Source organism: Ciconia boyciana, chromosome 7 (genome assembly GCF_034638445.1).
Source record: "Ciconia boyciana chromosome 7, ASM3463844v1, whole genome shotgun sequence".
In the NCBI taxonomy this organism is placed as follows: Eukaryota; Metazoa; Chordata; class Aves; order Ciconiiformes; family Ciconiidae; genus Ciconia; species Ciconia boyciana.
Window position 1 is genome coordinate 60,071,075 of NC_132940.1, and position 23,516 is coordinate 60,094,590.

Genomic DNA, 23,516 nt, shown 5'->3' on the forward strand with positions numbered 1-23,516 from the left:
ACAATGAAGTTTTGCACTGCAGTCATTAAGATGATTCAGTATTGATCAATGACTGTATTCTGTAGGCTAAAAAGGTTACAAAAGATCAAATGATTCTACCTAAAAAGCATTTTGATGAGTCATTTTACTGGCTATAGCAGAATGCTGGGAGCCTTTGTATACCAGGCTCTATTATTCACATAGTGTTTGATATCATTCAAGTTACTTAAACTATACATGCTTTGGTTTTACTATTTTATAAGTTAAAATATAAATAACTACACCAACTTCACAGCAAAAGGCATTAAGAGCTCATAAGAAATGGGATCTTCTTCGGTATATGTTAACTCTACTGATATTTTCTGAAATAATACACCCTCAATGATCTTGGTTGATCCAGACAAAGAGAGAAATAGGGCTGGATTTCAACATCAGTTGGCTAAAGAAACTTAGAAGTCTTTAAGTGAGATCAGTGCATGAATGCTTGCATTATACTTCCTGTCATTTGAGTTAGACTGCTCAGGCATACTAGGTCAGACCAACTGGCCATCTAGGCCTTATGTCCAACAGTGACCAACAACATATGTGTGGAGGAGAACGTAAGAATAGGATGAGTGTATAGTGATTCTTTCCGAAGACGCTGTTGTGCCCTCCAGTGTCTTGAAAGTTAGTTATCCAGGGGGCAGGGGGTGCGTCTGTGTTTAAACTCTTTTGATTGTTTTTTTCCTCAGTTAATTATTTACATAATTTAAACTTATGTAAATTTTTGACTCATGTAAGTTTTTAGCATGCACAATGTCCTGTGGCTGAAGAGGAAGGAGGGTAAGGAACCTTTATTAATAGTCATTTATGAATAACTTGGACACCTCCCAGCACAAACCCCTGTCTCTGTTGGTGACTATCTCTGTCTCTTCACTGTTAAAAACAATTTTTATTTTACTTATTGTTTCCTATAATTTTAAACAGATACTTAGCCATGTAAACACATTTCCTCATATACCATGTTATCTAATTTTTCCTAAGTTCTAGAGAGGATCTTAGTTGAGAACCTTTCAGACAATATCCCTTTGATCTCCCTATTTACATGTCTGGCAACACAAATTCCTCAGGGTTCCATTCATCCTCTGAAAAATACGGCACCTTTTTCCTTAGGTACCATATAACAATGAAAACTATTTAATCATGCAAGTTGATCAGTGAAATCCTCAGGTCTGCCCTTCTGCCACAGACAGCTGGAGATTGATCACTAGTGGAATCCTAGATCTTTCTCATCTTCTGTCTTCTCAGATGCAAATCATATGAGTATGAAAATTCACGCTTAAAGCCAAAGAGAAAAATTAGACACGTATCTCTAGTGTTTTTAACTACGAGACTTCCAGGCTACCAGACTTCCATTTAGCACCAAAGGATATGGTCATTAGTGATGAAAACCACTTTGTAAATTAAATTCCACTAGATAGAATTACTTTAAATACTCAAGAGACTCATTGAAAACGGATGATTTGCACCTGACTGAAATCTACCAACTCGCAGATAACAAACCACAAAGAAAGTTTACTGCAACACAGCAAGACTTTCTTCATTTATGTTTATAGGAGTGCTTTAGTTTTACAGAAATCTTCACAATGTTCTAGCAAATATCCTAGTAACATTCTGTAAAAAAAGAAAGCTTCAGAAGTGTACAGCTTCTCTATAAAACTTCACTCTTAAATTCTTCCTAATTGCTCATTTTTTGGAAAAAGTTCATGGGAGCACAGAATTTCAGATTAATGAGGATTAACAACAATGCACCATACTGAACAAAAAGCAAATCTAATTACTAACTTCAACGAACACAAAACTAATAACTAACTTCAACTCTCACTATTCGCTTTGTAGGTTCTAAGTATTCGATATCTCTCAGATGTTTCTCTCCTTATTTTCCCACTCCCTCTGTCACATTATGTCTCTTGAAAACTGCAAGGCTAAGGGAAAAAAGAGGCAATGTGAGAAAACTATATTTAAATGTTTAATCATTACTGATGAATCTGCTGTTCAGCTTTTTGAAACTTACTGATGAGAGAATGATGATCATTTTATTCTAATAAATTTTAAGCCAACCAATCATCTGAATTGCTTATTCACCTCTTTTGACAGATAAGTGATGAGTTCTACGTCAGAAGTGAAATCTCTCTCAAGCTTCTTCAAATCAACAGGAAGACTGCAAATTCAGCCTTCACTGTTCTCATATGCATTGCTTTGTTCAGCATTTTCTCTTTAGCTATTATTATTAAATAGTCATACAAGATTTCTTATCATGAGACCAGTCTTTTATCTCTTCCATTAAGGCTGCTACTGAACACTTCAGCACACTATATGCTCTGGCACATCTATAGTTTCACTATTATTTCAAGGCAAAATATATCATAATGCATTATGGAATTATGCAAGGCTTCTTATTATAGACCCTGCTTGCTCAATAAACTAAAACTTTTTAAAGAAATCCCACATGCATTACTGTGGTTCAGAAGCTTTACCTGAAATCAAACACAAGCTGTTGTGTTCACCCAGAGTAAGCTGGACATGGATTGGCTCTTACTAGACTGCTAGCTTGGAATATTCTTTCTTTACAGAGATTTTCCACTACACAGAATTCCTGCCTTCTCAGGGAGATAAAACAGACATACCACACCTGTCTCAGAAAAAGCAGAATAAGCTACCCTTTAGGTGATTCTGTCCTGCAGCCTCCACACAAAGCTTTTTGAGAAACACACAGTGCAGAATCTTATCTTTCTAAAATGAGTGTCATTTGGCAGCCCAAATTCATGCTTTCCTTTAGGCACTTCAGCTGTTGAAAATTCTTATAATACTAGCAAGCTTCATGCATCCTACCTGGAACGGTCAAAGACTTGTTCCTTCCAAAATGACCTTTTCCCATTTATATAGTCTTTGTCTATGGGTTGTGGGGAAGATCAGTTCCTCTTTAAAATACCTAGTCGGCCATGCATGGAGAGCAATAGTCCTGTCTAACCACAACAGCTTCAGCCATGAAGCATGAGGTCTTTCTGCCTTTCTTTTTAGTATGTATAACTACAAATGCTAACACAAGTCATAAAATTAATTAACCTTTTTAATGACTTGTGTTGTATTCCCATTCCACAATAACTTTCCAAAAGCAATAAACAAGTGATACATCACATGTGTGATAGTACAATGGTTGCCCTTAAAATTTGCTTTTACTGTTCTCATCACTGTATTTAGCACTGGAAATAGTGGCTAACTTAATTTGCCTCCCCCTTCCAAGACCACTGCTTCAAATCAATTCATTTAAACAGGCATTATAATGAAATATACCATTTTTTCTGCATTTTTTTCTAACGAAAGACAGACTAGTACAAAACAAAAATCAAGACAGAATTACTGTTTCTGGAATGTTTTCTGGAAGGTGTTCCTTCCTTCACTGAAACACTGTGCAGTATCTTTGCTAGAAGACTATTTTCACTTTTTTCCCCCCACATCAGCAGTAGGTTTGTTCAAGCAATGATCTGTATGTCTTTGCTAATGGCATTATCTCTGAAGAGGTAATCTGAATGCATTCTTTCATTACATCTAGCTCTACTCAAGGTATTTTGTTCTTATCATGATGACTGTTTTCCTGGTGAAACTTGGAGGAAAAGATGCCTGAAGGTTCAAAAACCAATACATTGTTTATTCTATAGCAGGTACAAATTAAGGAACACAGAAAGACATATCACTATTTAGAATTACGGTATTATTATGCCAGAGGCAGAAAAAAAGACACAGAATAATTTTAATACCGCTACTGGTGCCTTAATGTTAAAATCGCATTCTTAGTAGTACAACAAGACCTAACAAACCATAGTGCAGCACTAACAAAATCTCCTTAGTGATGATATCTAGATAGAGGGGTTTTTAAGTCAATATTAAGAATTAGAGCTTAATGCCTTATACTAAGAGACTTTTTTTTTTTAACCAAAACTTCCGTTGATCAGATTTTGGGAGCATAATTTTTAGATTGTTCATAGTCTCTTCTAGAAAGCAGCTAAGCAAAACATACCCATAATCAGCTAACCCTCTTAGTTATACACAGTAACACAAAATGGATTTCGAGTCCTTGAAGAACATTTCATAATTAGAAGAACAGATTATTTAAAAAGCATTACCTGTAGCTGGCATTTGGAGGGGTATACACCTATCTTTTTGGACAGTGTCCTCAGGTAAAGAAACAAGTTTTTTGGCAAGCACTGCAGAAATTGGTTGTACTAACAGTGCTGTGAGGTTCAGTCGATTTTGCCTGTAGCTTCCATCTTAAACAACAGAAAGAAACAGCAATTTAGTAAATGAAAATTAGATTTCCCTTCTGCATCAACAAAACAAAATAAGCAAATATCTACAATACAGCTTAAAACAACTGATTTAGATAAGCAGCTGTTATTTTGTACTTACCTTACTGAAAAAAAATCCCTTCAAGAACATGTGCCACAAAATTACATGTACATATTACAGTATTTGGGCAACAGTTCCACGAGACAGAAACTGTCAAAGAGTCCAAGCAGATATTAGATTGTGTGTGACTTAAATACAACAAATTAAATTGGCGTATAGTTAAAGGAATAAGTGAAAAATAGAATTACTGATCAGCAATAACCTTCAAATTCAAGTAAGAACTGAACACAGCCTTACACGGAAAAGCAGACATTTAAACAGCCTGAAATCATGCGTAAGTGTCTGCACTGAACGACGCTACTACTCATAAGGCTGTTTGTTTTGCTAGGGATGCCAAAATGTTTAAATTCTATGGAAGTTGTGCTACTTAGCACTAAAACTGTTTAAGGGGCAAGCTATCACACAAACAAGGTTTTGTGAGAACTTTGACAAGAACCACACCACAGAGGATGCACATTGATGATATACTGGCAACTTGATGAGATGTGCTTCCTTGCATATACCAAAAAGCCTGAAAATGTAATATACACCATCTTTTAAAGAATACAATCTAATCTTCTCATTGACTCAAAGTGGGTTCAATGCAGCTAAGGTGACTATAATTTATCTTATAAATGCTGGGGTGTTTCTGTGATGGGAGGTTGAAGGCTCAGCTGAAGGAGGTCTGGAATAAGAGTGTACTAACCAGACAGACATATCAAGTGGAGGAAGGTACAGATCAGAAAGCACCAGAATACTTCATTTACTGCTTTAAGATCTTAAGAAGCCACAGCACAAACCTCACAATGTCAGCAGATTCATGCATATTTTAAAATCTCCCTTTAACTGAAAAAACGTGAGTTTCCATACACATGACTGTCCCACATTTAAGCATGGGAAGGTTTCTGATGAGATAATGAGATATTTTGGGAGACCAACTGACAGAACTGGAAAAAAAAGGCAAACTCTGTACATGGAAACGCTCTGAAGCACTTCAGGACAAAATGCTCATCTGTTTTTCTCAACTATTTTAGCTGGCCTAATAAAGGCATCAGCTCTTCCCATGGAAAGCAAGAATGCTCTTGCAGATGACAAGCCCACCACAGAAAAGGAGAGGTTCATAGCACTGGGCAGAAAACAGCGCTAGAACAACCTGCAAAACTCTGAAAGCCTTCCAATATACCTGCCCATACCGAATCATTTCCAAACTGCCAACTAGAGATTCAGAATACAAGGCCTCTCTCTGAGACCTCTATGAAACAAATACCACATTTTCTGTTGACATGAAATTCTTTACAACCAGAAGGCATTCTTCACATACTGTGTGACTACAATCACAAAGGAAAGAAGCTATCGGAAATCAGGAGCACACGTTCTAATAAATTTCTATAAAATTTCTAATGGGAGCGTTGTTACTGAACCACAATATAAAAAAACACTGCTTTCTGTCTATAGTTTGTCAATCTGCAGACTGTATTACAGGAGCAATGAAGCTCAAAACGTTGCAGATGAAAAGCATCTCTCCTTTCTCCATTCACCCACAACTTGAGCTTCACACCTGAATAAACTGTGAAAGATACGCTTTCGAGAACAACTTACAGGAGAAAACCTCCCATGTTTAAAAATGAATCATTTCACAATATAAGATGGAGTTTGAAGTATGGGACAAAAATAAAAAAAAAAAAGAAAAAAGATTTAAAATCTAGAACAGGATATTTAAGTTATCTGGAAGAAAAAATTTCTAATAGGGGGAATTCTTAAAGACTTGCCTAGGCAGGTGATAAAATCTCTACAACGGAAATCTTTTTAAAGAAAAGATTAAATGAATATCTGCTAGGAATGACGTACACATGGCTGATCCCCTCCCTGAGGGAAGGTGCTAGATTAGATGACCTCTTGACATCTTTTCCAGGCCTGATTTCTATACGATTCTCTAGTAACCAAACTTCCTGAACTAATTACAAAAAGGCAGTATTGGAATTAATATTAAAAAATGCTTTAAGAAAAAAAAAAGTAAGAGATCCTTTCCTTCTGCCAGTCATTTATTAGTTGCCATGAGACTACCTTGTTTAGGAGACTGAGGAAAGCTATCTGCATCACGATCAGGGTTCAAAAGTGAAAGATTCAAGACCAATCTCCCCAGTAAAACAGCATACACTGAAAAATCTGTAGATTTCCAGGGCTACTAGTTAAAGCACAATCATTCACTTTTTAAATACTCATAGGCTTGGTGCTGTACCAAATGCAAAACAATGCAGTGCAACATCACAAAGAAACCAATGTATCGAAAGAACTTTGCAAGATTCTTGCTTGCTCTTTCCCCGATGGATGCCAGACTCCTTGGAGCACATAGTGCTTTCAGGATCTGTGAGCGCAACAAACGCTTTGAGAATAATTTAAATTTGAGATTTTGTTTGTAATGTCATGTAGTTTTATAGCATGAAAATCTTCCAAGAAACAGAACTCCTTCCTCCATGCAAGTCTAACAGTCTAACCGTGCCAGGCCTAAAACCGCTACTAATTTGAGAAAGACTCTAGAGAACATACTGGAATGCAAGAAGAAAAATATGCTAATCAATTATTAAGTTAATTTTAGGAGCACAAAAAGAGGCAATCTTGAGAAAGTTTCTGCATAGAAAGTGAGCACTACATTTCTACTTTTGCAGTGACTGTGTTTTGTGTTTTCTTTTTCAATGCAAGCACAAACCTTGAGCACCAGTTTCCATACTGCTTAGTCTGGGGTATGCACTTGTAACCTACCGCTTCATAGTGTTCTATCACTTAACTTACTGGTATTAGTAACATATTCTGAGATTTCTGAAAAGTTTTTACTAGGAGAATTTAACAGTAATACTTGTGTACCATATGCCACTCAATTCTGGGTTAAAGTACAGTTTAACCATCGTTTCAATGACTTTTGTCAAGGCTGAAAAATCAGAGCACATGAAACAGAAGAGAGTTAGCCACAATGTCATACTTCTCTAGTCAAAAGAATATTGCTTTACCCACAGCTTCTTCAGTATTATGCAATTAGGCTTTTATTTATTCTCTAAAAAGTTTGTGCTATAAGAATCAACTTTCTGTTATTTTTTATTTAAATTCCAGATTCAGAGAAAGATTGGACAGAATATTGTATTTCATTGTTATCTGTTTATTAAAGTCACCCTCTGCCAAGATCTGATAAAACAAAAAGTTAAATAAAACTGTCTAAAAAGTTTACTGATAAAATTCATTAAAATAATTCCTTCTATGACCTGAAACACTGTTTTAATGATGTCCCCCCCCAAAATACAGAAAAAAAGTAGAGTCTGACTGAACAGTGAACCATAATTGTACATACTCACATCTTTGACTTTCTGCTGCATTAATAATAGAGCAGTATTAGTTTTGAAATATCTGAAGTGAATGGCTCATTAATTTTTCACCTTAAGCTTAATAGAAATTTGACAAACAGTTTTATGCTGAGAATAGACACTCCAAGCAGGACTTCACAGCACACCATGAGAATAAATTAGAGCATAAAAGATGGAATAAAGTGCATTTGGTCAAATAAGATCGTTCTGTCATTCAATTGCCTGAAGTGAACAGTTAGTTCAATGCCTTTCTGTGAAAGAGGTATTCTTCCATTTACTCATTCCCAGCGTATCTTCTGCACTGCCCTTTGTCAACACTTGATCTTGTATTAACCATGACAAAACCAAAGATGTATAAACTGACACATCATAGACATTTATATCATTTGTGCCTTGATCTTGTATGCAGCTTCCCCCCCAGTTTTGCTGATACATTCAATAGCTGTTAGGCTTCCATTGGTTCCCATGAAGCTAGTCACAATGATTTCTTTATACTTCCCTACAAAATCAGTTTATCTGTGGTTTTCCTGACTTACCTCTGACCGCATGCCAGACTGTCAGGGACTGTGCAGTGCCTACTACAGGGAGGCTCCAGCAGCTGATTGGTGGCTCTGGGTACTGAAACCACATCACTGTTGTTACTTGTAATAATTCTGCCATGCAGCAGCTATTTTGTTACAACTTCAGCTACAGCTTCTTACAATACTGTTCATGAGCAGCATTTTTAAGACAGACATGACTCTTCTTACTCAAAAAGCAGTCTTCAGTTAAGCCTTCACACTATCAATTAATACTGCTAGACAAGGCTTGCACTGTCACATTGGTGCATTATACATCAAGATTTGAGGTTGTTTTGTTGCTGCTTTTTTTGCACATTGTTCTTCCAATGAATAGTTCCACAAAGTAACACCTTTTCCTAAGACAATTCTTATTGACTTCCTATATACTTTTCAATGGCACTATTAGTATGAGTATAGTCATACTCGTATGAAATTGCAGGATTTGTTTCAAGCAGATACTTAGAATACAGATCCTGTCTAACCTCTGATATAAAATGTACCCATCTGCTACACCTCACAAAGTCACTCACATTTTTTTCTGTCCTAAATTATCTCTTTGAACATGGGAAGAAAAATAAACTGATTCTGGCTGTCACTTCTTGCTATAAATGGATACAGTGAGAATGTTGATCCAGAAAAACTGATGCTGTTCTCCAAGCACTTATGAACAGGAAATTCTGGGAAAGCCCCGTATCTGATCAGTGTTTGGACGCTGAAAGTGAGGTACATGTTTATCTGCATATGAAGTAAATGGAGAGCTCTTCCTCCATCTCTCTAAAGCAAAGAAAATAGTGCTGATTGCCCTACGGTGCTTAAAATGGAAGTTAGAATGGATTTTATTAATGGAAGGGAGAAAACCATAACTTCAGACTTATAGAGTATCTTGAGAAGTATAAGCTAAAAATATCAGCAAGGATAAGAAAAATAACTGGTATAGAAAAATGTTATTCAAGAGAAGAGCAGAACCTGAAGCAGATGCCCATGGAGTAGAAGTGGTAACAAGCACTCTCCTGCTACGTCTTTATTCAGTTCTCTGTGAATTATCCACTAGAATTACAGGGTGGAACATATGTCAATTTTGAAGTACTTTGCTTCACTAGCCACTGGTAGTAATATGGAGGAAGAGAAAAACGATTGCTTCTCTTTTGTAAAAAAAAAGAGCTTTGAAATTCTGCAACCAGGGATTTTAACAGCGGCCCCAACTAAGGACTTTCAAAGCAGCTTTACAGGCAATGAAGCATGAAATGATGAACTGTTTTGCCAATTACGACAGCATTGTGGCAGCTTGCATTTCAGGATGCATGATTCACAAATGGAGAGGGATGCTTAGAACTATGTACTGATTTGACATATGGGTGAGAAAGACAGCCGTGCCTCTAAAAGGTTTATGGACATTTACAGAAAATACAGAACTTGGAGGCAGTGCAGATCACCTAGAAGGAAAACAAGTTACTGGGAGTACTCAGAAAGTATCTGAAAAACATTTTCAAATCTTTCTTTGCTTTGGTGATGGATAAAGAGACTTCTTTAAAAACACTTTTTAAAAGTCAAGAGTTAATGAAAAGAGTTTAGAACAAACACAAAGATATCACACCACCTGTGATAAACTCCCAAGAGTTAACAAGACCATACATTCATTGATACATACAAAAATACATTAACACTACAGAAATATTGTTTTGCTTATAAAATATATTCACTGTATTCTGTTTACATCACATTTTATCAGTGGAGTGCATGCAAATCTGGGTATATATAAACCAGGACTGTCTCCTTAAACAGATTTCTGTTGTCCTTAAAATAAAACTAGAAATTCTGTAGCTGATATGAGAAAAAAATAGACTTCTGGAACCTGCTGTCATGTTTCTCCCTCCCTCCTGAGGAAATGTGCTTAATCAATATGAAAGAGAAAAAAATGCCACTCCCCTGTCTCTTAGTGCAAATCACTCTTAATGCCTACTTAATGTACTTTAAAAATACTGTCAGTGTTGTTTCTTTTTAAGATAAATGGAATAAAAAGCAACACATTTATTTTGTAAAAGCAAAACTGCTTTGACACACTGATGCAAAAACATCTCATTAATCCCCCTGTTCCCTTCTAAAGATATTTAATAAAATGTCAAGAATAAAAAAAAAATATCCCAAACCAAAAAATTTTTCACAATACTCTCAGCATTTTGAATCCCCCTTTCCACTTAGCTTGTTATAGTGGCTAATTATTAAAATGACACAGAACTGGCCAAAATAGAGCAAAATTATATAACACTTCTACACAGACTGACATGGAAGAAACATTTTTCCTTTTTACTTATTGTACAATTGTTCATCCACTAAGTCATGAAAAGGAAAGAGTAATTCTTCCACATGTTACAAATAGCCAAAAGATATTCTCATGTCCTAGTAACAATGGAATGTAACAGGGGAGAAAGGACAGGGTAATTCTCAGTCTTCCTGTGTGACCAAATGCTCATCTCGCCACTGAACTGAAAGAAACTCTCCTCTAACAGACAGCAGTTTGGGCCATGTGACATACAAACTACTATCCATCCTTTTGACAGTGATGGTAGATATTCTAAAGGGTTGACAGAAGTTGTATGGGTTACAAGAGAAAAAATAAATAGCCCTCAATACTTTTAAAATAAGCTTATTCAAAAAAACCTATAATCATAAATTTCAGTTTCTGCACCATTTGTTCTTCGCATGCATTCTGAATTCAAACCAACATCTTCAAAACTTTGCTATTTAATTTTGGATCTTATTTGAGGTATTCTTGATACCAAAACATCTGCTTAGCATCTTCTACCTTCATTAAATTTAAAAACACAGGTACTTCACACCGTATAGGTGTGGGGGGGAAATAATCAGTGCTAAAACATTGGAAACACTCAGAAACATTAGCCACCTAAAAAACTGACCACAAAATGCTGCAGCCATGTTATCCAAGTCTTAAATTGGATACTAAGTATCACTAAGGACTGCAAAAATAAACACTGCAAGTCTTACTTAAACTTTAAATCTTTGCACCAAATTAGTGATTCAAACATTACATGATAAAATAATTCTACAACAAATTTATTGTCAACTGATATTTTGTATTTTCCTAAAACATGCAGAAGTATTAATCAAATGGAATTCAGCAAAACTGCTTGAAGTGATTGTTCTGATGCTCAGAATTACTGCATAACCCAAAATATTAAGTTTCAGACATATACTTGGGACTGGTTTTTTTTAATCTTTCTCTTAGAGTAAAACTGCTTCATGAATCCTATATCTGCAAGTCTTATGTTTGAAATGCACCTATTTGCTGCTCCCAGAAAATATATTTCCCAGACTATTAACTATACGATGTTCTTGAACTGCAATCTGGAGGGAAGCATGTATGTATGTGTGTGTGCATGAGGGAACACAAATCAAACTGCTGTACTAAGCTTGACAGAGGTGGCTTTCAAAACTGAAATATTATAGAACATTTTGAATTCAAGTGTCAAACACATTATGGAATTTGTTACCAGTTTCATTGAAAAAATATACTTTGGTCTGTGTTTGAGAGCTACTTGGGTCTGTCCCATCTGCCTATCTACTGTGGGTCAAGTACAGACCTAGCTCAAGTTTACCCCCTTGACTGTGGTTGTGCTACGGATGAATTTGGCCTGTTCTGTCAAAATGGACACAGAAAACATCATTGGATCCCACATTCTGTTACTGCGAGGTTAGATAATTCTCTTTAATATTTTCTGAAAGATTCTTAAAAATTCTCTTTAAAATTTTCTAAAAAATTAATTAATTTTCTGAAAATTAATATTTCTTAAATATTGATATTTAATATTTTCTGCATCAAATTATCTAATAACGTAAGTGACAAGAAACCTACTCCATACCTCATAGTTTATAATACAGTTCACAGACACACATTTAGTCTTGAACATAAGCACTTTACATTTGCTTCCATAATGCTTTTTACCTCCAAGGTAAGTAAATGATGTTTCTTTTAAAAAATAAAGTTATAATACCCAGACTTTATAACTGCCTTTTCCAATCTGCAGTGTCATATTCCAGTCAGACCTTACGCAGTTTCTGATACTGGTTTCCTTTTCCTCTCTGGTAGCAGCCCACAGTGAGAAAACCAGCAATGATGATAATGCAGCAGCTCTCGTATTCTGAGTGGGGAAGCAGCTTTTCTCTGGTTTATGGCTAGTTATAGTAATTGGTTGGTTACTAGCTCTCCCATGCTTCTTGAAGGAGATGCAAGGGTGAGAATAGGGAATAACTGGTATCGGTCAGTTTACTTTATGTTTGCCCAGCAGAACCAAAGACTTCTCTCCCTCCTACAAAAAGGGTCCAGGTAGCCACCAAGCATGGGTATCTACTCAATAGTGGGACCATTAAGTCACACTGGCAGATAAGGCACAAAGCACCTCTGGTATGAATTACATTTTCTGTTAACCAGTTCAAGAAATAAGCAACTTCTGGTACATTCAAGAGTTAATGGGCTGGTCTTAGAGCTTGTTCCGTCATGAAATAAACCTTGGTTTTCTACCCCAGTGATGGCCACTATAGACAAAACAAACAACAAACATGGAAATGAGACACTGATACAGATTTCCTTCCCTTCAGTGATGATTAAGACTACAAATAGCAAAATAGCTGTCTTGCTTTAGGTGAATTATGTTTGCAGCAACCAGAATATACATCAGGTTACATATGCCATCATTGTTCTGGTTATGACCAAGCATGGAGTCCTGTTCACCCACAAGAATGAAATTTATTGTTATTAAAAATAATAAAAACCCTATAACACTCTACAAGGAATGGAAGGGAAATAGAAAATCTCAAAGAAAACACTGAAAGTGACAGGTTTAGGATACCAATTATTTTGTTTATAGCACGTAGTGAACACTGCAATGACTCAGAATCACGTGCCATCTGTATATATTTGGTGGAGAACATGAAATAAAATTGCGTACGTTATCTGTGGTACACTATGTTTTTCTTACAATAATATATATCTCTGATTTATTCTTCCATACTTGTTTGAAATCATGGAAAGTCACATTTTGGCTTCAGTTTGATGACATATGGGGTCATCCAAGAGTTTGAAGTCTCCCCCTTTTCCCACAGCTTGTTACTTATTCCCTCTCCCCACACTGCAGTGCCATTAATTGTGCCAGCACAATCGTTTCAGTGGCCATCCTATGAACTAGATCCACAAACTTTCTTGAAGCTTTTTAAAGCTAGATCAGTTCCCCAACCCATATCACACAGTGCTCTTAACAGATCAGTAGAGTAGGAGCTAAGCTGGAACAAGGAGGTAGATGGGATGGCAGGAATTCCTCCAATTCCTCCCAAAGCCTTGTATTGTAAAACCACAATTACAGAGGATACTCTTGTCCTCTAGGATGCAAAGTGTTGCCTGGCACAGAATGACACTTAAATATGCACATAAATTCAAAAGCTACTTACAGCTTTAAAAAAAAAAACCCAACAACTTTCTAGTTTCCATTTCCTCTAGGGTTCTTATTTTTAAAAAACACAGCTTGTATTTTGATTCGCAAGGGAGCACCACATAACCTTAAATCTGAAAAATCAGATCCTGGTAATACAATCCTCACACAGGGGGGAAAAAAAAAATAGTTACTGTGTTAGGGTTTGGTTTATAAAGAACTAACTGGTAAATCTATCATAACCGTGCAATAGTTAAGACCAGTCAGAAATGAGATGTTAATCACGGTTCAGATCCTAATGGACAGATGCCTGCATACACACAACTATGTAATCGGAATCAAAAGCAACAAGAATCCTCTTCTCAGCCCAAGGACTACTTTAAATACTGAATCACAGCACACACATTGAATCAGCCTTCTGCATATATTTCTGGTTCCTTCATGCAAGGGTTGAAGCAAACCAACAGGATGTCTTCACTTTCTGTCCATATATTAAAAATGCTGGTTTACATATGCTCTGTTGACTAAGAACTCAAAAAATTATTAGCCTTCAGTTGATATTCTGGAACATTTCTGGAGTGGTGTATGAGATATTTACTTTTATTTTGTATGAATACTCTGATTTAAAGTAACAATTCTATGCGTGTTGCATTCTGGTACTAAGGTACACAATTGGGTTTTTTTTTTTGCTCCTTTTTGTCTGTATACTATGTTAATCAATGTAAAATCAGGATGGCCCAGATTGCTTTCTCTTCTCATTCTGCATAGCTCTGTAGCTCCCCCTTGCCACATTTGTTTTCTTATCAGCAAAACATTTCTGAAGTTCTTCGCTTGTAACTGTACATACTTAGTTAGCATTTCACTCGGAAAAAAAAAAAAAAAGTAAGACAATCCCCTTACTTTCTCTTTTGACTGCCATCTGTTAAGCTTCTCCTCAGAGAAATTAGCAAGTTTCCATATTGGAACTCTGAACTGCAAATATGCCATCATCTGCAAAAGTTATGAAAAGAATCCCAATTGGAAAAGATAATAGTCTCATATAAAATTACCAGAGAAGACTGAAACATAAGCAGAGGGCATTGTCCAGGTATTATATGAAGGCTGTTCATGGCCTCTAAACAAACAGCCTGGATAATGTCAGAACTACAGAACAGCTGAGCTTGGAAGGGACCTGTGGAGATTGCTGAAGGACAAGCCGCCTGCTCAAAGCAGAGTCACCTAGAGCAGGTTGCCCAGGACATTGTCCAGTTGGGTTTTGAGCATCTCCAAGCACACGCCACAACCTCTCTGGGCAAACTCTTCCAGTGCTTGACCACCCTCACCATAAAACAGCTTTCCTTACGCTGAAGGGGAATTTCCTGTATTTCAGTTTGTGCCTGTTGCCCCTCCTTCATTCCCTGAATACCACTGGAGAAGAAACTGGCTCCATCTTCTTCCACACTCCCATCAAGTATTTACACACATTGATAAGGTCCCCACAAGCCTTCTCTGCTCAAGAATAAACAATGCCATGTCTCTCAGCTTCTCCTCAGATGTCAGACACTCCAACCCCTTAGTCATCTTCATGGCCCTTTGCTGTGCTTGCTCCATGATGTCCAAGTCTTTCCTGTATAGGGGAGGCCAGAACTGGACCCAGCACTCCAGGTGTCATTTCACCAGTGCTGAGCAGAGGCGAAGACTCAGCTCCCTCGACCTCCTGGCAATGCTCTTCCTAATGCAGCCCAAGATGCTGTTGGCCCCCTTTGGTGCCAGGGCACATTGCTGGCTCATGCTCAACTTGTTGTCCACCAGGACCCGCAGGTCCTTTTCTGTCTAGCTGCATTCTAGCCAGTCGTGCCCCCCTGGGTACTGGTGCGTGGGCTTATTCTTCCCCCATGCAGGATGTTGCATTTCCCTTTGTTGAACTTCAGGAGATTTCTGGCAGTCCATTCCTCTAGGTTATTGAGGTCCCTCTGAATGGCAGCACAGCCATCTGGTGTGCTGAGCTGCATGCAGAACAGCAACCCTGAAGCCTCAAATGGGTGCGTTACCTCTTCTGAATTTGAGATAAAGCAAGCAAGTAGTGATTTGGAATGTTTGCTAATCAGTGATGGCAGACCCTAACTCCATATACAGAACATGGAATAGGTAGAGAAAGGGATACACTGATAATGGTATACTCTGGTCTATTAATCCTTAAGCTATTGGGGACACAGCTGTCTGGATCAAGTGTCTCCCCAAGATGATGCAAAGCATTGCAGTCAAAAGCACTTATTTTATTCATCTGAAGTACCAATACAATTTCTAACTCATAATTTAGACCATGCACATAAAAATACCTGAATTTAAAAAACCACTCTGTATCTAAAAACATAATGCTTCGGGAATTTGAGATAACTGGGGAGTCAGATACAAACTAGTGCTGGTTTGTTGTTTTCTTTCCCTGAAAAACAATTCATTGGTAAATATTCGGGCCCAACTAATAGTCTCCTATTACGCTGTAATAAGCATCCCTGATAGCGCTATAACATTGTTGTAACTTTTTTTAGGCATTACACGATAATTCAATAAAACAGTTTAAAAACAAGAAAGCCTCTAACATTGTCTGAAAATGAAACAAAATTAATACTTATCTTCTGTTTTAGCAGGGCTAATTGTAACATCAAAATAATATGGAAGTTGCAGTGTTAATTTTACTAGTATGATCTTAACGTCAAAATTTCTAAAATAAGATAAATCTGCTAATAATGCATGTCTATTAATTCAAAGTATATTAATACCATTTAACTTCATTTTAGTGGAGTGTGCCATTGGAAATGCAGTGATGCTCATTTTCAAGTTAAATTCTGACTATATGTATCAAAGGCATATGAGCAGTTAAACAAAAATCTCTATCTGGTTACATCTTGTTCTAAAGGGCTTGCACCCAATTCAAAGAGAAGTATACTTAAATACAGAGAAGAAGAATCAGTGTTTTTAAAAAGCCAGATTGCAACGAAAGTGTTCCAAGTTCTGAGCTCATCTTTACTTTATTAATCTTTCACCTGCAAGATCAGATATAGTAGATATATTTGGTCATGTACCAATAATAATTTGATTACAATTACTGAAGAAAAAGAATATCCTGGCAAGTCAAGTTGAAATGACAGTTTTCTAGAATGAAGATATAGGTCTTCTCAAGATCCTTAATTAATCCTGTTTATAGTACAGAGTGGAGAAAGAGCTATGCTCTGAAAACCCTAAAATTCTGATTCTAAGGAAATCCTTGTAACATGTATTGGTTCATATCTTGGATTACAGAGGAGAGACAAATAAACTATAATCTATTTGCAGCGCTCCTCAGAGATATAAACACTGGTATTTAATGTACTTAATAACTTGCTTATATATTTGCAATCTTTTATTATATTCATGCTGACTACTGTAACTGTTGTATTCAGCTTCAGAAGGCTATTACAAACACCCATGAGAACAGGATTTTATTTTGCCCTCAAGAGAACATTGTATATGAGTATTCATCCAAAACTCCAAATGGATTCCTTGGCTCTAAGTGATTCCTGAACCACGTCTTGTAAGAAGCTTTGCATCCTCACTGATGTAACTTACACAACTGAGCTTGTGTTACCCGAGATGAGTATGCAAAATAAATCATGTTGTTGAAATAACAGAGCTGTGGAGCTAGTTAATGTTTAGGCTAAACCCCCTGAAATTCAAGGACAATTTGAGTTAGGAAGATCAGAAGCAAAGAAAATTTGAAACAAAAAAGAAAATGAGGCAATACTTAAAAAAAAATGTTCTTGTTAAAGAAGGGTAGAGTAGCAGCATCATTTCAGAATATTATATTTAAGGTCATGTTTTAAATTGTAAATCAGTGATAAACAAATTCCTACACATATTTTTGAAAAATGTTACTTGGGATTATTTTTTCAAGTAAATCCTTAAGAACAACAATTCCACAAATATAATGGAGATTATTGCCAAATATAGGTATTAAAATTCTGCAGAAAATAAGATTATAATAATCAATCTGAATTACTACTTAAAACTAAGTTAAATGCAAAGTGTCCCTTTTGGTCAATCAATGTTTTGAAACTTTTTTCAAATGCCAGAGATAATTTGATGTTCGTCTTATCTGAATTACATCTGATTGATTAATATTATATTTCTGCATAGAATAAATTTCCTACTCAATTCAAAGGAGCCTTCACAGGTATAAAACAATGTGTACCCAAACCTCCTGTAACATGCTACTTCCAGTTATACTAACGTAAGCTACTTACAGCTTATATTTCCACAGCTGTAAATTACCTGCATTGTACCTTTGCTCTGTAGAAAAAAAAGAAAAGTATTTTGTTTTGAAATTAACTCCCCCCCCCCCCGCCCCCCCAAGTTATCATGCAGTCACTACTTTCTTGGTTTGGGTTTTTTTGTTGGGGTTTTTTTTTTTTTTTTTCTGTATTTTTGGCTAGTTTATATTCATATAGAAAGTAATGTATTGACTGGCAGTAACCTGTTAGTGGAGTTTTGTGATCTCAAGTTATTAAAAAGAGAAAGATCTGAAAAAGACCAAACACTGTAACAGAATAAAACAAGTTGGAAAGAAAAAAAGAAAATACACTGCTAGAACAAGGAAAAATGAATGTGAAAAACAATAGAAACTTTACAGATCAAAACTAAAATATTGAAAAATAGATCCCTGTCTCCTATTATCTAAGAAAAGGCACAGATCATATTCTTCTAATGGCCCCTCAAACCTCCAGGAGAATTAACTTGATAATGCACATACAAGTATAATTACATACTCTTCCCTGCTCTACAGTTAACTTTTTAAAATCACCTGGCAATATTTTTATTATTTTTTTAAACATTAAAATCGGTGATCTTCAAAAACAATTTCTAAAAATTCTTTATAGTTAAAAATATTTTCAACTGTTTATTGGATATTTTAAAATCAAATATTTTATCCGCTTTGATGCAAAAGGAAACTACTAAAGTGGTGAACCCAAAAGTTATCAGTCTCAGTTGCTTTGATTTTGAAAGGCATCAGTGTAACTGCATTATCCTAAAGTAGTTTTTAGTGGCTCATTTTCCCCTCAGAACTATATTATCCCTTTATTCCTCCCTTCTAAGTAATCAGTATGGCATACCACAGGAGGCATATAGTGGACTAGGCACATCAAATGTCTCCACCTCCAAAAGCTGATACTGATACCAGATACTGAAATATTTAAGTCAGCAGATACATTTGTTCATCTGATTAAATATAACAATGAAACCTCCATTATCTTTTCTTCAAATGATTTCAAAACACTTTTTAATTTAGCTTCCATTGTGTGCTAAAGTTTTCTGACTATACATGTGGTATCTTGTTGAAACACTACATTTCAGAAGCAAAATATAAGCAGAGAAGTTCCATACATTTTTCCCATTCTATTAGGCAGGCTTAAAGCATTGTTTATAATTGATGTATACGTTATCCTTATTCATTTTCAGTCCCTTCTCCTTTTAAAAGAAATAAAAAGGCAAGACTCTCTACAGCTCCCTCAAAGAACATACCCTTCCTAGCTCATTTCTTACTGCAAGATTAGAAGGACGCTGCAGCATTGAACTGTCCTTTGTTCCTTTTATAGTGTTAAATGTGCAGAGCTCGCCCAGGTCATAGGCAAATCAGGAAATCCATTCTTCTTCTTTTTTTTTTTTTTTCTATTTTTACAGCAAAGAACATAGGTTAGAAGAATCCCAAAAGAGCCATGGAGGAGGAGAAATCAATACATATCTAGTTTCATTCTGACTGTTAGCCTGAAGTTTAATGAATTTTAAATAATACCTAGAAGCATATAGAATATATACAGACTGACAGAAATGCCTATGCAAATCTTACTCTTCATAGCAGTTGCACCTCAACTAAACCACTGAACACAAGGCAACTCTCCTCTTTTTTTCTTGTTATAAAAAGAGTGGTAACTGGAAGTGAATAATAATAATACACTAAGAAGATGCTTCAGATTTGCCACTACTTTCCTGTAAGTACTAGCAAAGAGCTTGCAGCAAGCAAATTGTTTTCACAAGCTGAAACTGCAATGGACCAGACTGTCCTCCTCTTTAAAAATATGCAGGTCCATGAAAGAAACATCAATCAAACTATCTGCAAAAACTGTACCAAGAAGAGGAGCTGTTTATGCTACACGTCAGTATCAAGCATAACATTCCTTATTTCATTTTTTCATCAATGTTACAGATATTTGCAATGGTGGTATCTTGAAAACTTCATAAATGTGGGCAGTGCTAATAAACATTCTCCCTTTCAATGGCTTACTGTTAAAATTTATTGTCCTGTGATATCTCCAAGGACTATCCCTGTCTCTGAAGATGGGACCTCAAGGTTTCAAAGGCCCACAGCATCCATATCTATCAAGAAGATTCTTGAACTATATGAAGTTAGATACACAGAAACACACATGAATTCTAAAAGCACTTGGGACTCAGAACATGTGTGCGTGTCTGGTTCTTACCATAAAATCCCCTCATACCGGCTTCTGGTTCAATAACTAAGACAGTGTGATGGCACAGCTACCTAAATAGACTTTATTACGGCCTACAAATACATGTATGTGCACGCGCACATCCACACACACAAACCCCATGTCACATGAAATAGAAACCCTCCAGCTGCCATTGACAGTGACTGCTGCAGAACTAGAAGCAGCATAGTTATGTTTCTAGAGAGCATAGTCTGGGCAAATAAATCTTACCTATAAGTAGAGTTAACAAGCTCTGACGTGCTGTTGTACTAAGACAACCCTCACCTGGGATTTTCTCAATGGGAAAGCAACAGCATTACTCTCCTGCATCACTTAATCATTATTGTAAAGTTCATTCAGCACTTATTTCAAAATATGTTTGATAATCTAATCCTCAATGTTACCTCTATTCTGATTTCTACTACTTTACTGTCACAATTCAGTTCCATGGATTTTTTTGCCTCAAGTTACACAAAGTTGCACAAAGCTGGTAAGCTATCACCACAGCTTTACAGTAGATAATAGATGCTCTCGACTCCATCATATTGATAGGCAAAAGCACAAACAAAAATACAGAAATACAGTTCATTGAAAGAAACGAAGAAATACAAATAAAAAGAACACACGGACTACTATAACAACATGAGTTAAAGCAGTTATTTTCACAAAAGGAATGTGTCATAAGTAATCATCACTTCCATGTTATTTCATCTCCTTCTCAGTACTGGTAGAAACAAATAGATGTCACATTTGTAAATTCCATTGGCACTGTTCCATTAAAGTGACACTTGATGTATTACGTGATTGCCTCTACAATATATAACATCATTCATTATTGTCACAGGTACTGTATTTCACACAAGTGTGCAAACTAGCATTTGCAGTTTTATTATAAACTATTTCCTGCCAATAGTGTTGTAAGAAAGTTGCAATTTGTCCTCAAGTATCTGTTTTCTGCTCAGAAAAAAATATTTATAGCCACTCAAATATCAAATATTCTTTTCCCATGCACTCACTGCAGACAACATTTCATTCTCATACATGGTATGCTGTATGAGAGCACTTAAGTCAGTGAGACAGAACTGACTGAACAGTTGAGTTCCATCATTGTTCATTATAAGGCCAAAATTCAAGCATTCCTTAACATGATTTCAGGTTACCAATTCATAATTTCATTTTACTGCCTGCAGTTCAACTGCAGTAAACAAGTCTAATATTAAAGTAATAACAGATCAGAGGGCAAAAACACTACTTTAGTCTGTAGATAGAGGTGATCTTTTTTATTGTGCTTTTACTTCATATGTGGCTTTTGTACAAACATCAATACAAGAATTATGTGGAAAAGATATTAAATGCTATGAAACAAGAAAAAATTTACTACATGAAAAAGCACAAACTATTACTTTTGTTACAACTCTATTTTAACTAAACTTAAATTTTATTCATTTTTGCTTTAATCTGGTTAAGTAATTCTAAGTCCTGTTAACCTCTAAAATGGAATGAAAATGTAGCTCAGGACTAAGCATGGAGAAGGCATTTGAAAGATGTTCCATTACTCAAGTCACAGTCATCAGTGCTGAGTACATAGTCACAAGGCGAGATGCTGAGAAGATGCTAAATGTATTTTAATTAAGTAGATGTATATATACAAGACTGTGCCTTCTGGTTGCAGTGATTTGATAGAAAACACAGAAATAAAGGAAATAAGTCCTTTTGAAAAAATCTGGCCCTTTACTTGATTCAGTTCTCACAAAAATCCAATCTTACTTATGAGTGGCAGTTGAAAAAGTGGCACTGACTCTTGAGAAGTGTTAAAGAGCTAAGAGGAAACATAGAAAAAAGAAACCTGAAACAATCAATCACCCAAAGTATTTAATATATTAATATGAATTTGCTACCGGTTAATATTTACCTTCCTTACACAGTTCTCTTGTACATATAATTAGATAGTACAGGACCTGTATTGATGAAACTTCAAGTATCTATAAACCTATGTAACAATCACAAAATTAGGCTTTGAGTTATGTATGCAAACTTGTTTAAATAATAATCTTCCCATCAGAGCTTTGAGCAGAATAAGGTACTGCCTTAGATTAATTGGGCTAATTATACTTCCTTTAAAATCTGTTCAATAATTTTCTGTCTCCTACTGTAAGTAAGTAAATATTTCAAATGTTGTTTAACCTCTAGCTTAAGTCCCCAAGAAAAAAGCCAGAAACAAATCTATTTAAAATCTAATGAAAAATGGTGTATTTTTCTACCACTGTTTGGAAGTGTGCTCATTAGCATTGGTTCCCTATATTCTGGCTACTGAATTTTAAAATGAAACAATTTTCTTCTGTTCCTAGAAAGTCTTAGTCAACACAACACAAACATCTACAAAAACCACAAATATGAACTCAATTACTACTGTGTTTTTTTCTGTCCTTCACCTAACTTGAAGTCCTTCGTACTGATGTGCTCTCTGGACTCTGCATGTAATTGTAGTTTTTAAGCTGTAACTAAAAACGTGTTTTCTTAAGAATACATATCTCATGTCCGGGGTTGATATCATAAAGTCATGTCATTTAGATCAAAAGCTTCTTAAAATCATCATTGCACTGCTTCTCACAGGTTTTGGAAAAAATGTTTTTCTTAGAGAAGTATTGGTTAGACTTACAGGGCTCAGGCCACATTCAGTGTACGTGGAATTTGCATTAGGTACTTCGGTACCCAAAAGTCTGTGTTTTTCATGAAATATTTCCAAAAGGACTTCATCAGGCTGAAGAAGGAAATGAAACTGTGTCTGTTACATGCTCTTATTCAACTCTATACTCAGGGCACCCCCTGAAAGACATGACTGATATGAAAGAAATCCTGCATGGAAAGGACAAAGGACAAAGTCTATACTGAATCCTCCTTGACCTATTTCTTAACCGTAAACACACCAAGATACACATACGGTACCTATTGCACAAGCTGCCGCAAACCTGTATTTTCCCTATAGGAAAAACTAATTTTATTATGGTCAGATAACTTGACACTTTCAACAACAGCCAACTACCTGAATTAGAGCTGGCACCCTGCAGTTGGAAATTTCCTCAGATCGGAAAAGTAAATAGTCCACTGAATAATCAAGAGACTGAAATAATTCAGACTAATTTCTGAAACTGTGAGTGCCTCTTCAGAGCAACTTTTATGAATATAAACCCCCCATTAGTTTTAGTGTTGTTCCATGAAGTTCTACACCGAGGATACTTCCATCTGTGGTGCTTCCTG

The 23,516-nt window shown here is 36.0% G+C and overlaps 1 protein-coding gene across 7 annotated transcripts in view; it reads right to left on the bottom strand.

Moving 5' to 3' along the window:
* The window catches only part of NAALADL2 (N-acetylated alpha-linked acidic dipeptidase like 2), a 517,712-nt gene that overhangs the window by 145,647 nt on the left and 348,549 nt on the right, over window positions 1-23,516 (bottom strand). For all 7 annotated transcript variants that reach the window (XR_012043446.1, XR_012043445.1, XM_072868000.1 and 4 more), the window contains one exon: window positions 4,143-4,286. Coding sequence is in view for 5 of the 7 variants with exons in the window: in XM_072868000.1 (XP_072724101.1) it covers window positions 4,143-4,286 (144 nt within the window). In the remaining 2 variants the exon portion in view is untranslated. The remainder of the gene's footprint in view (window positions 1-4,142; window positions 4,287-23,516) is intronic.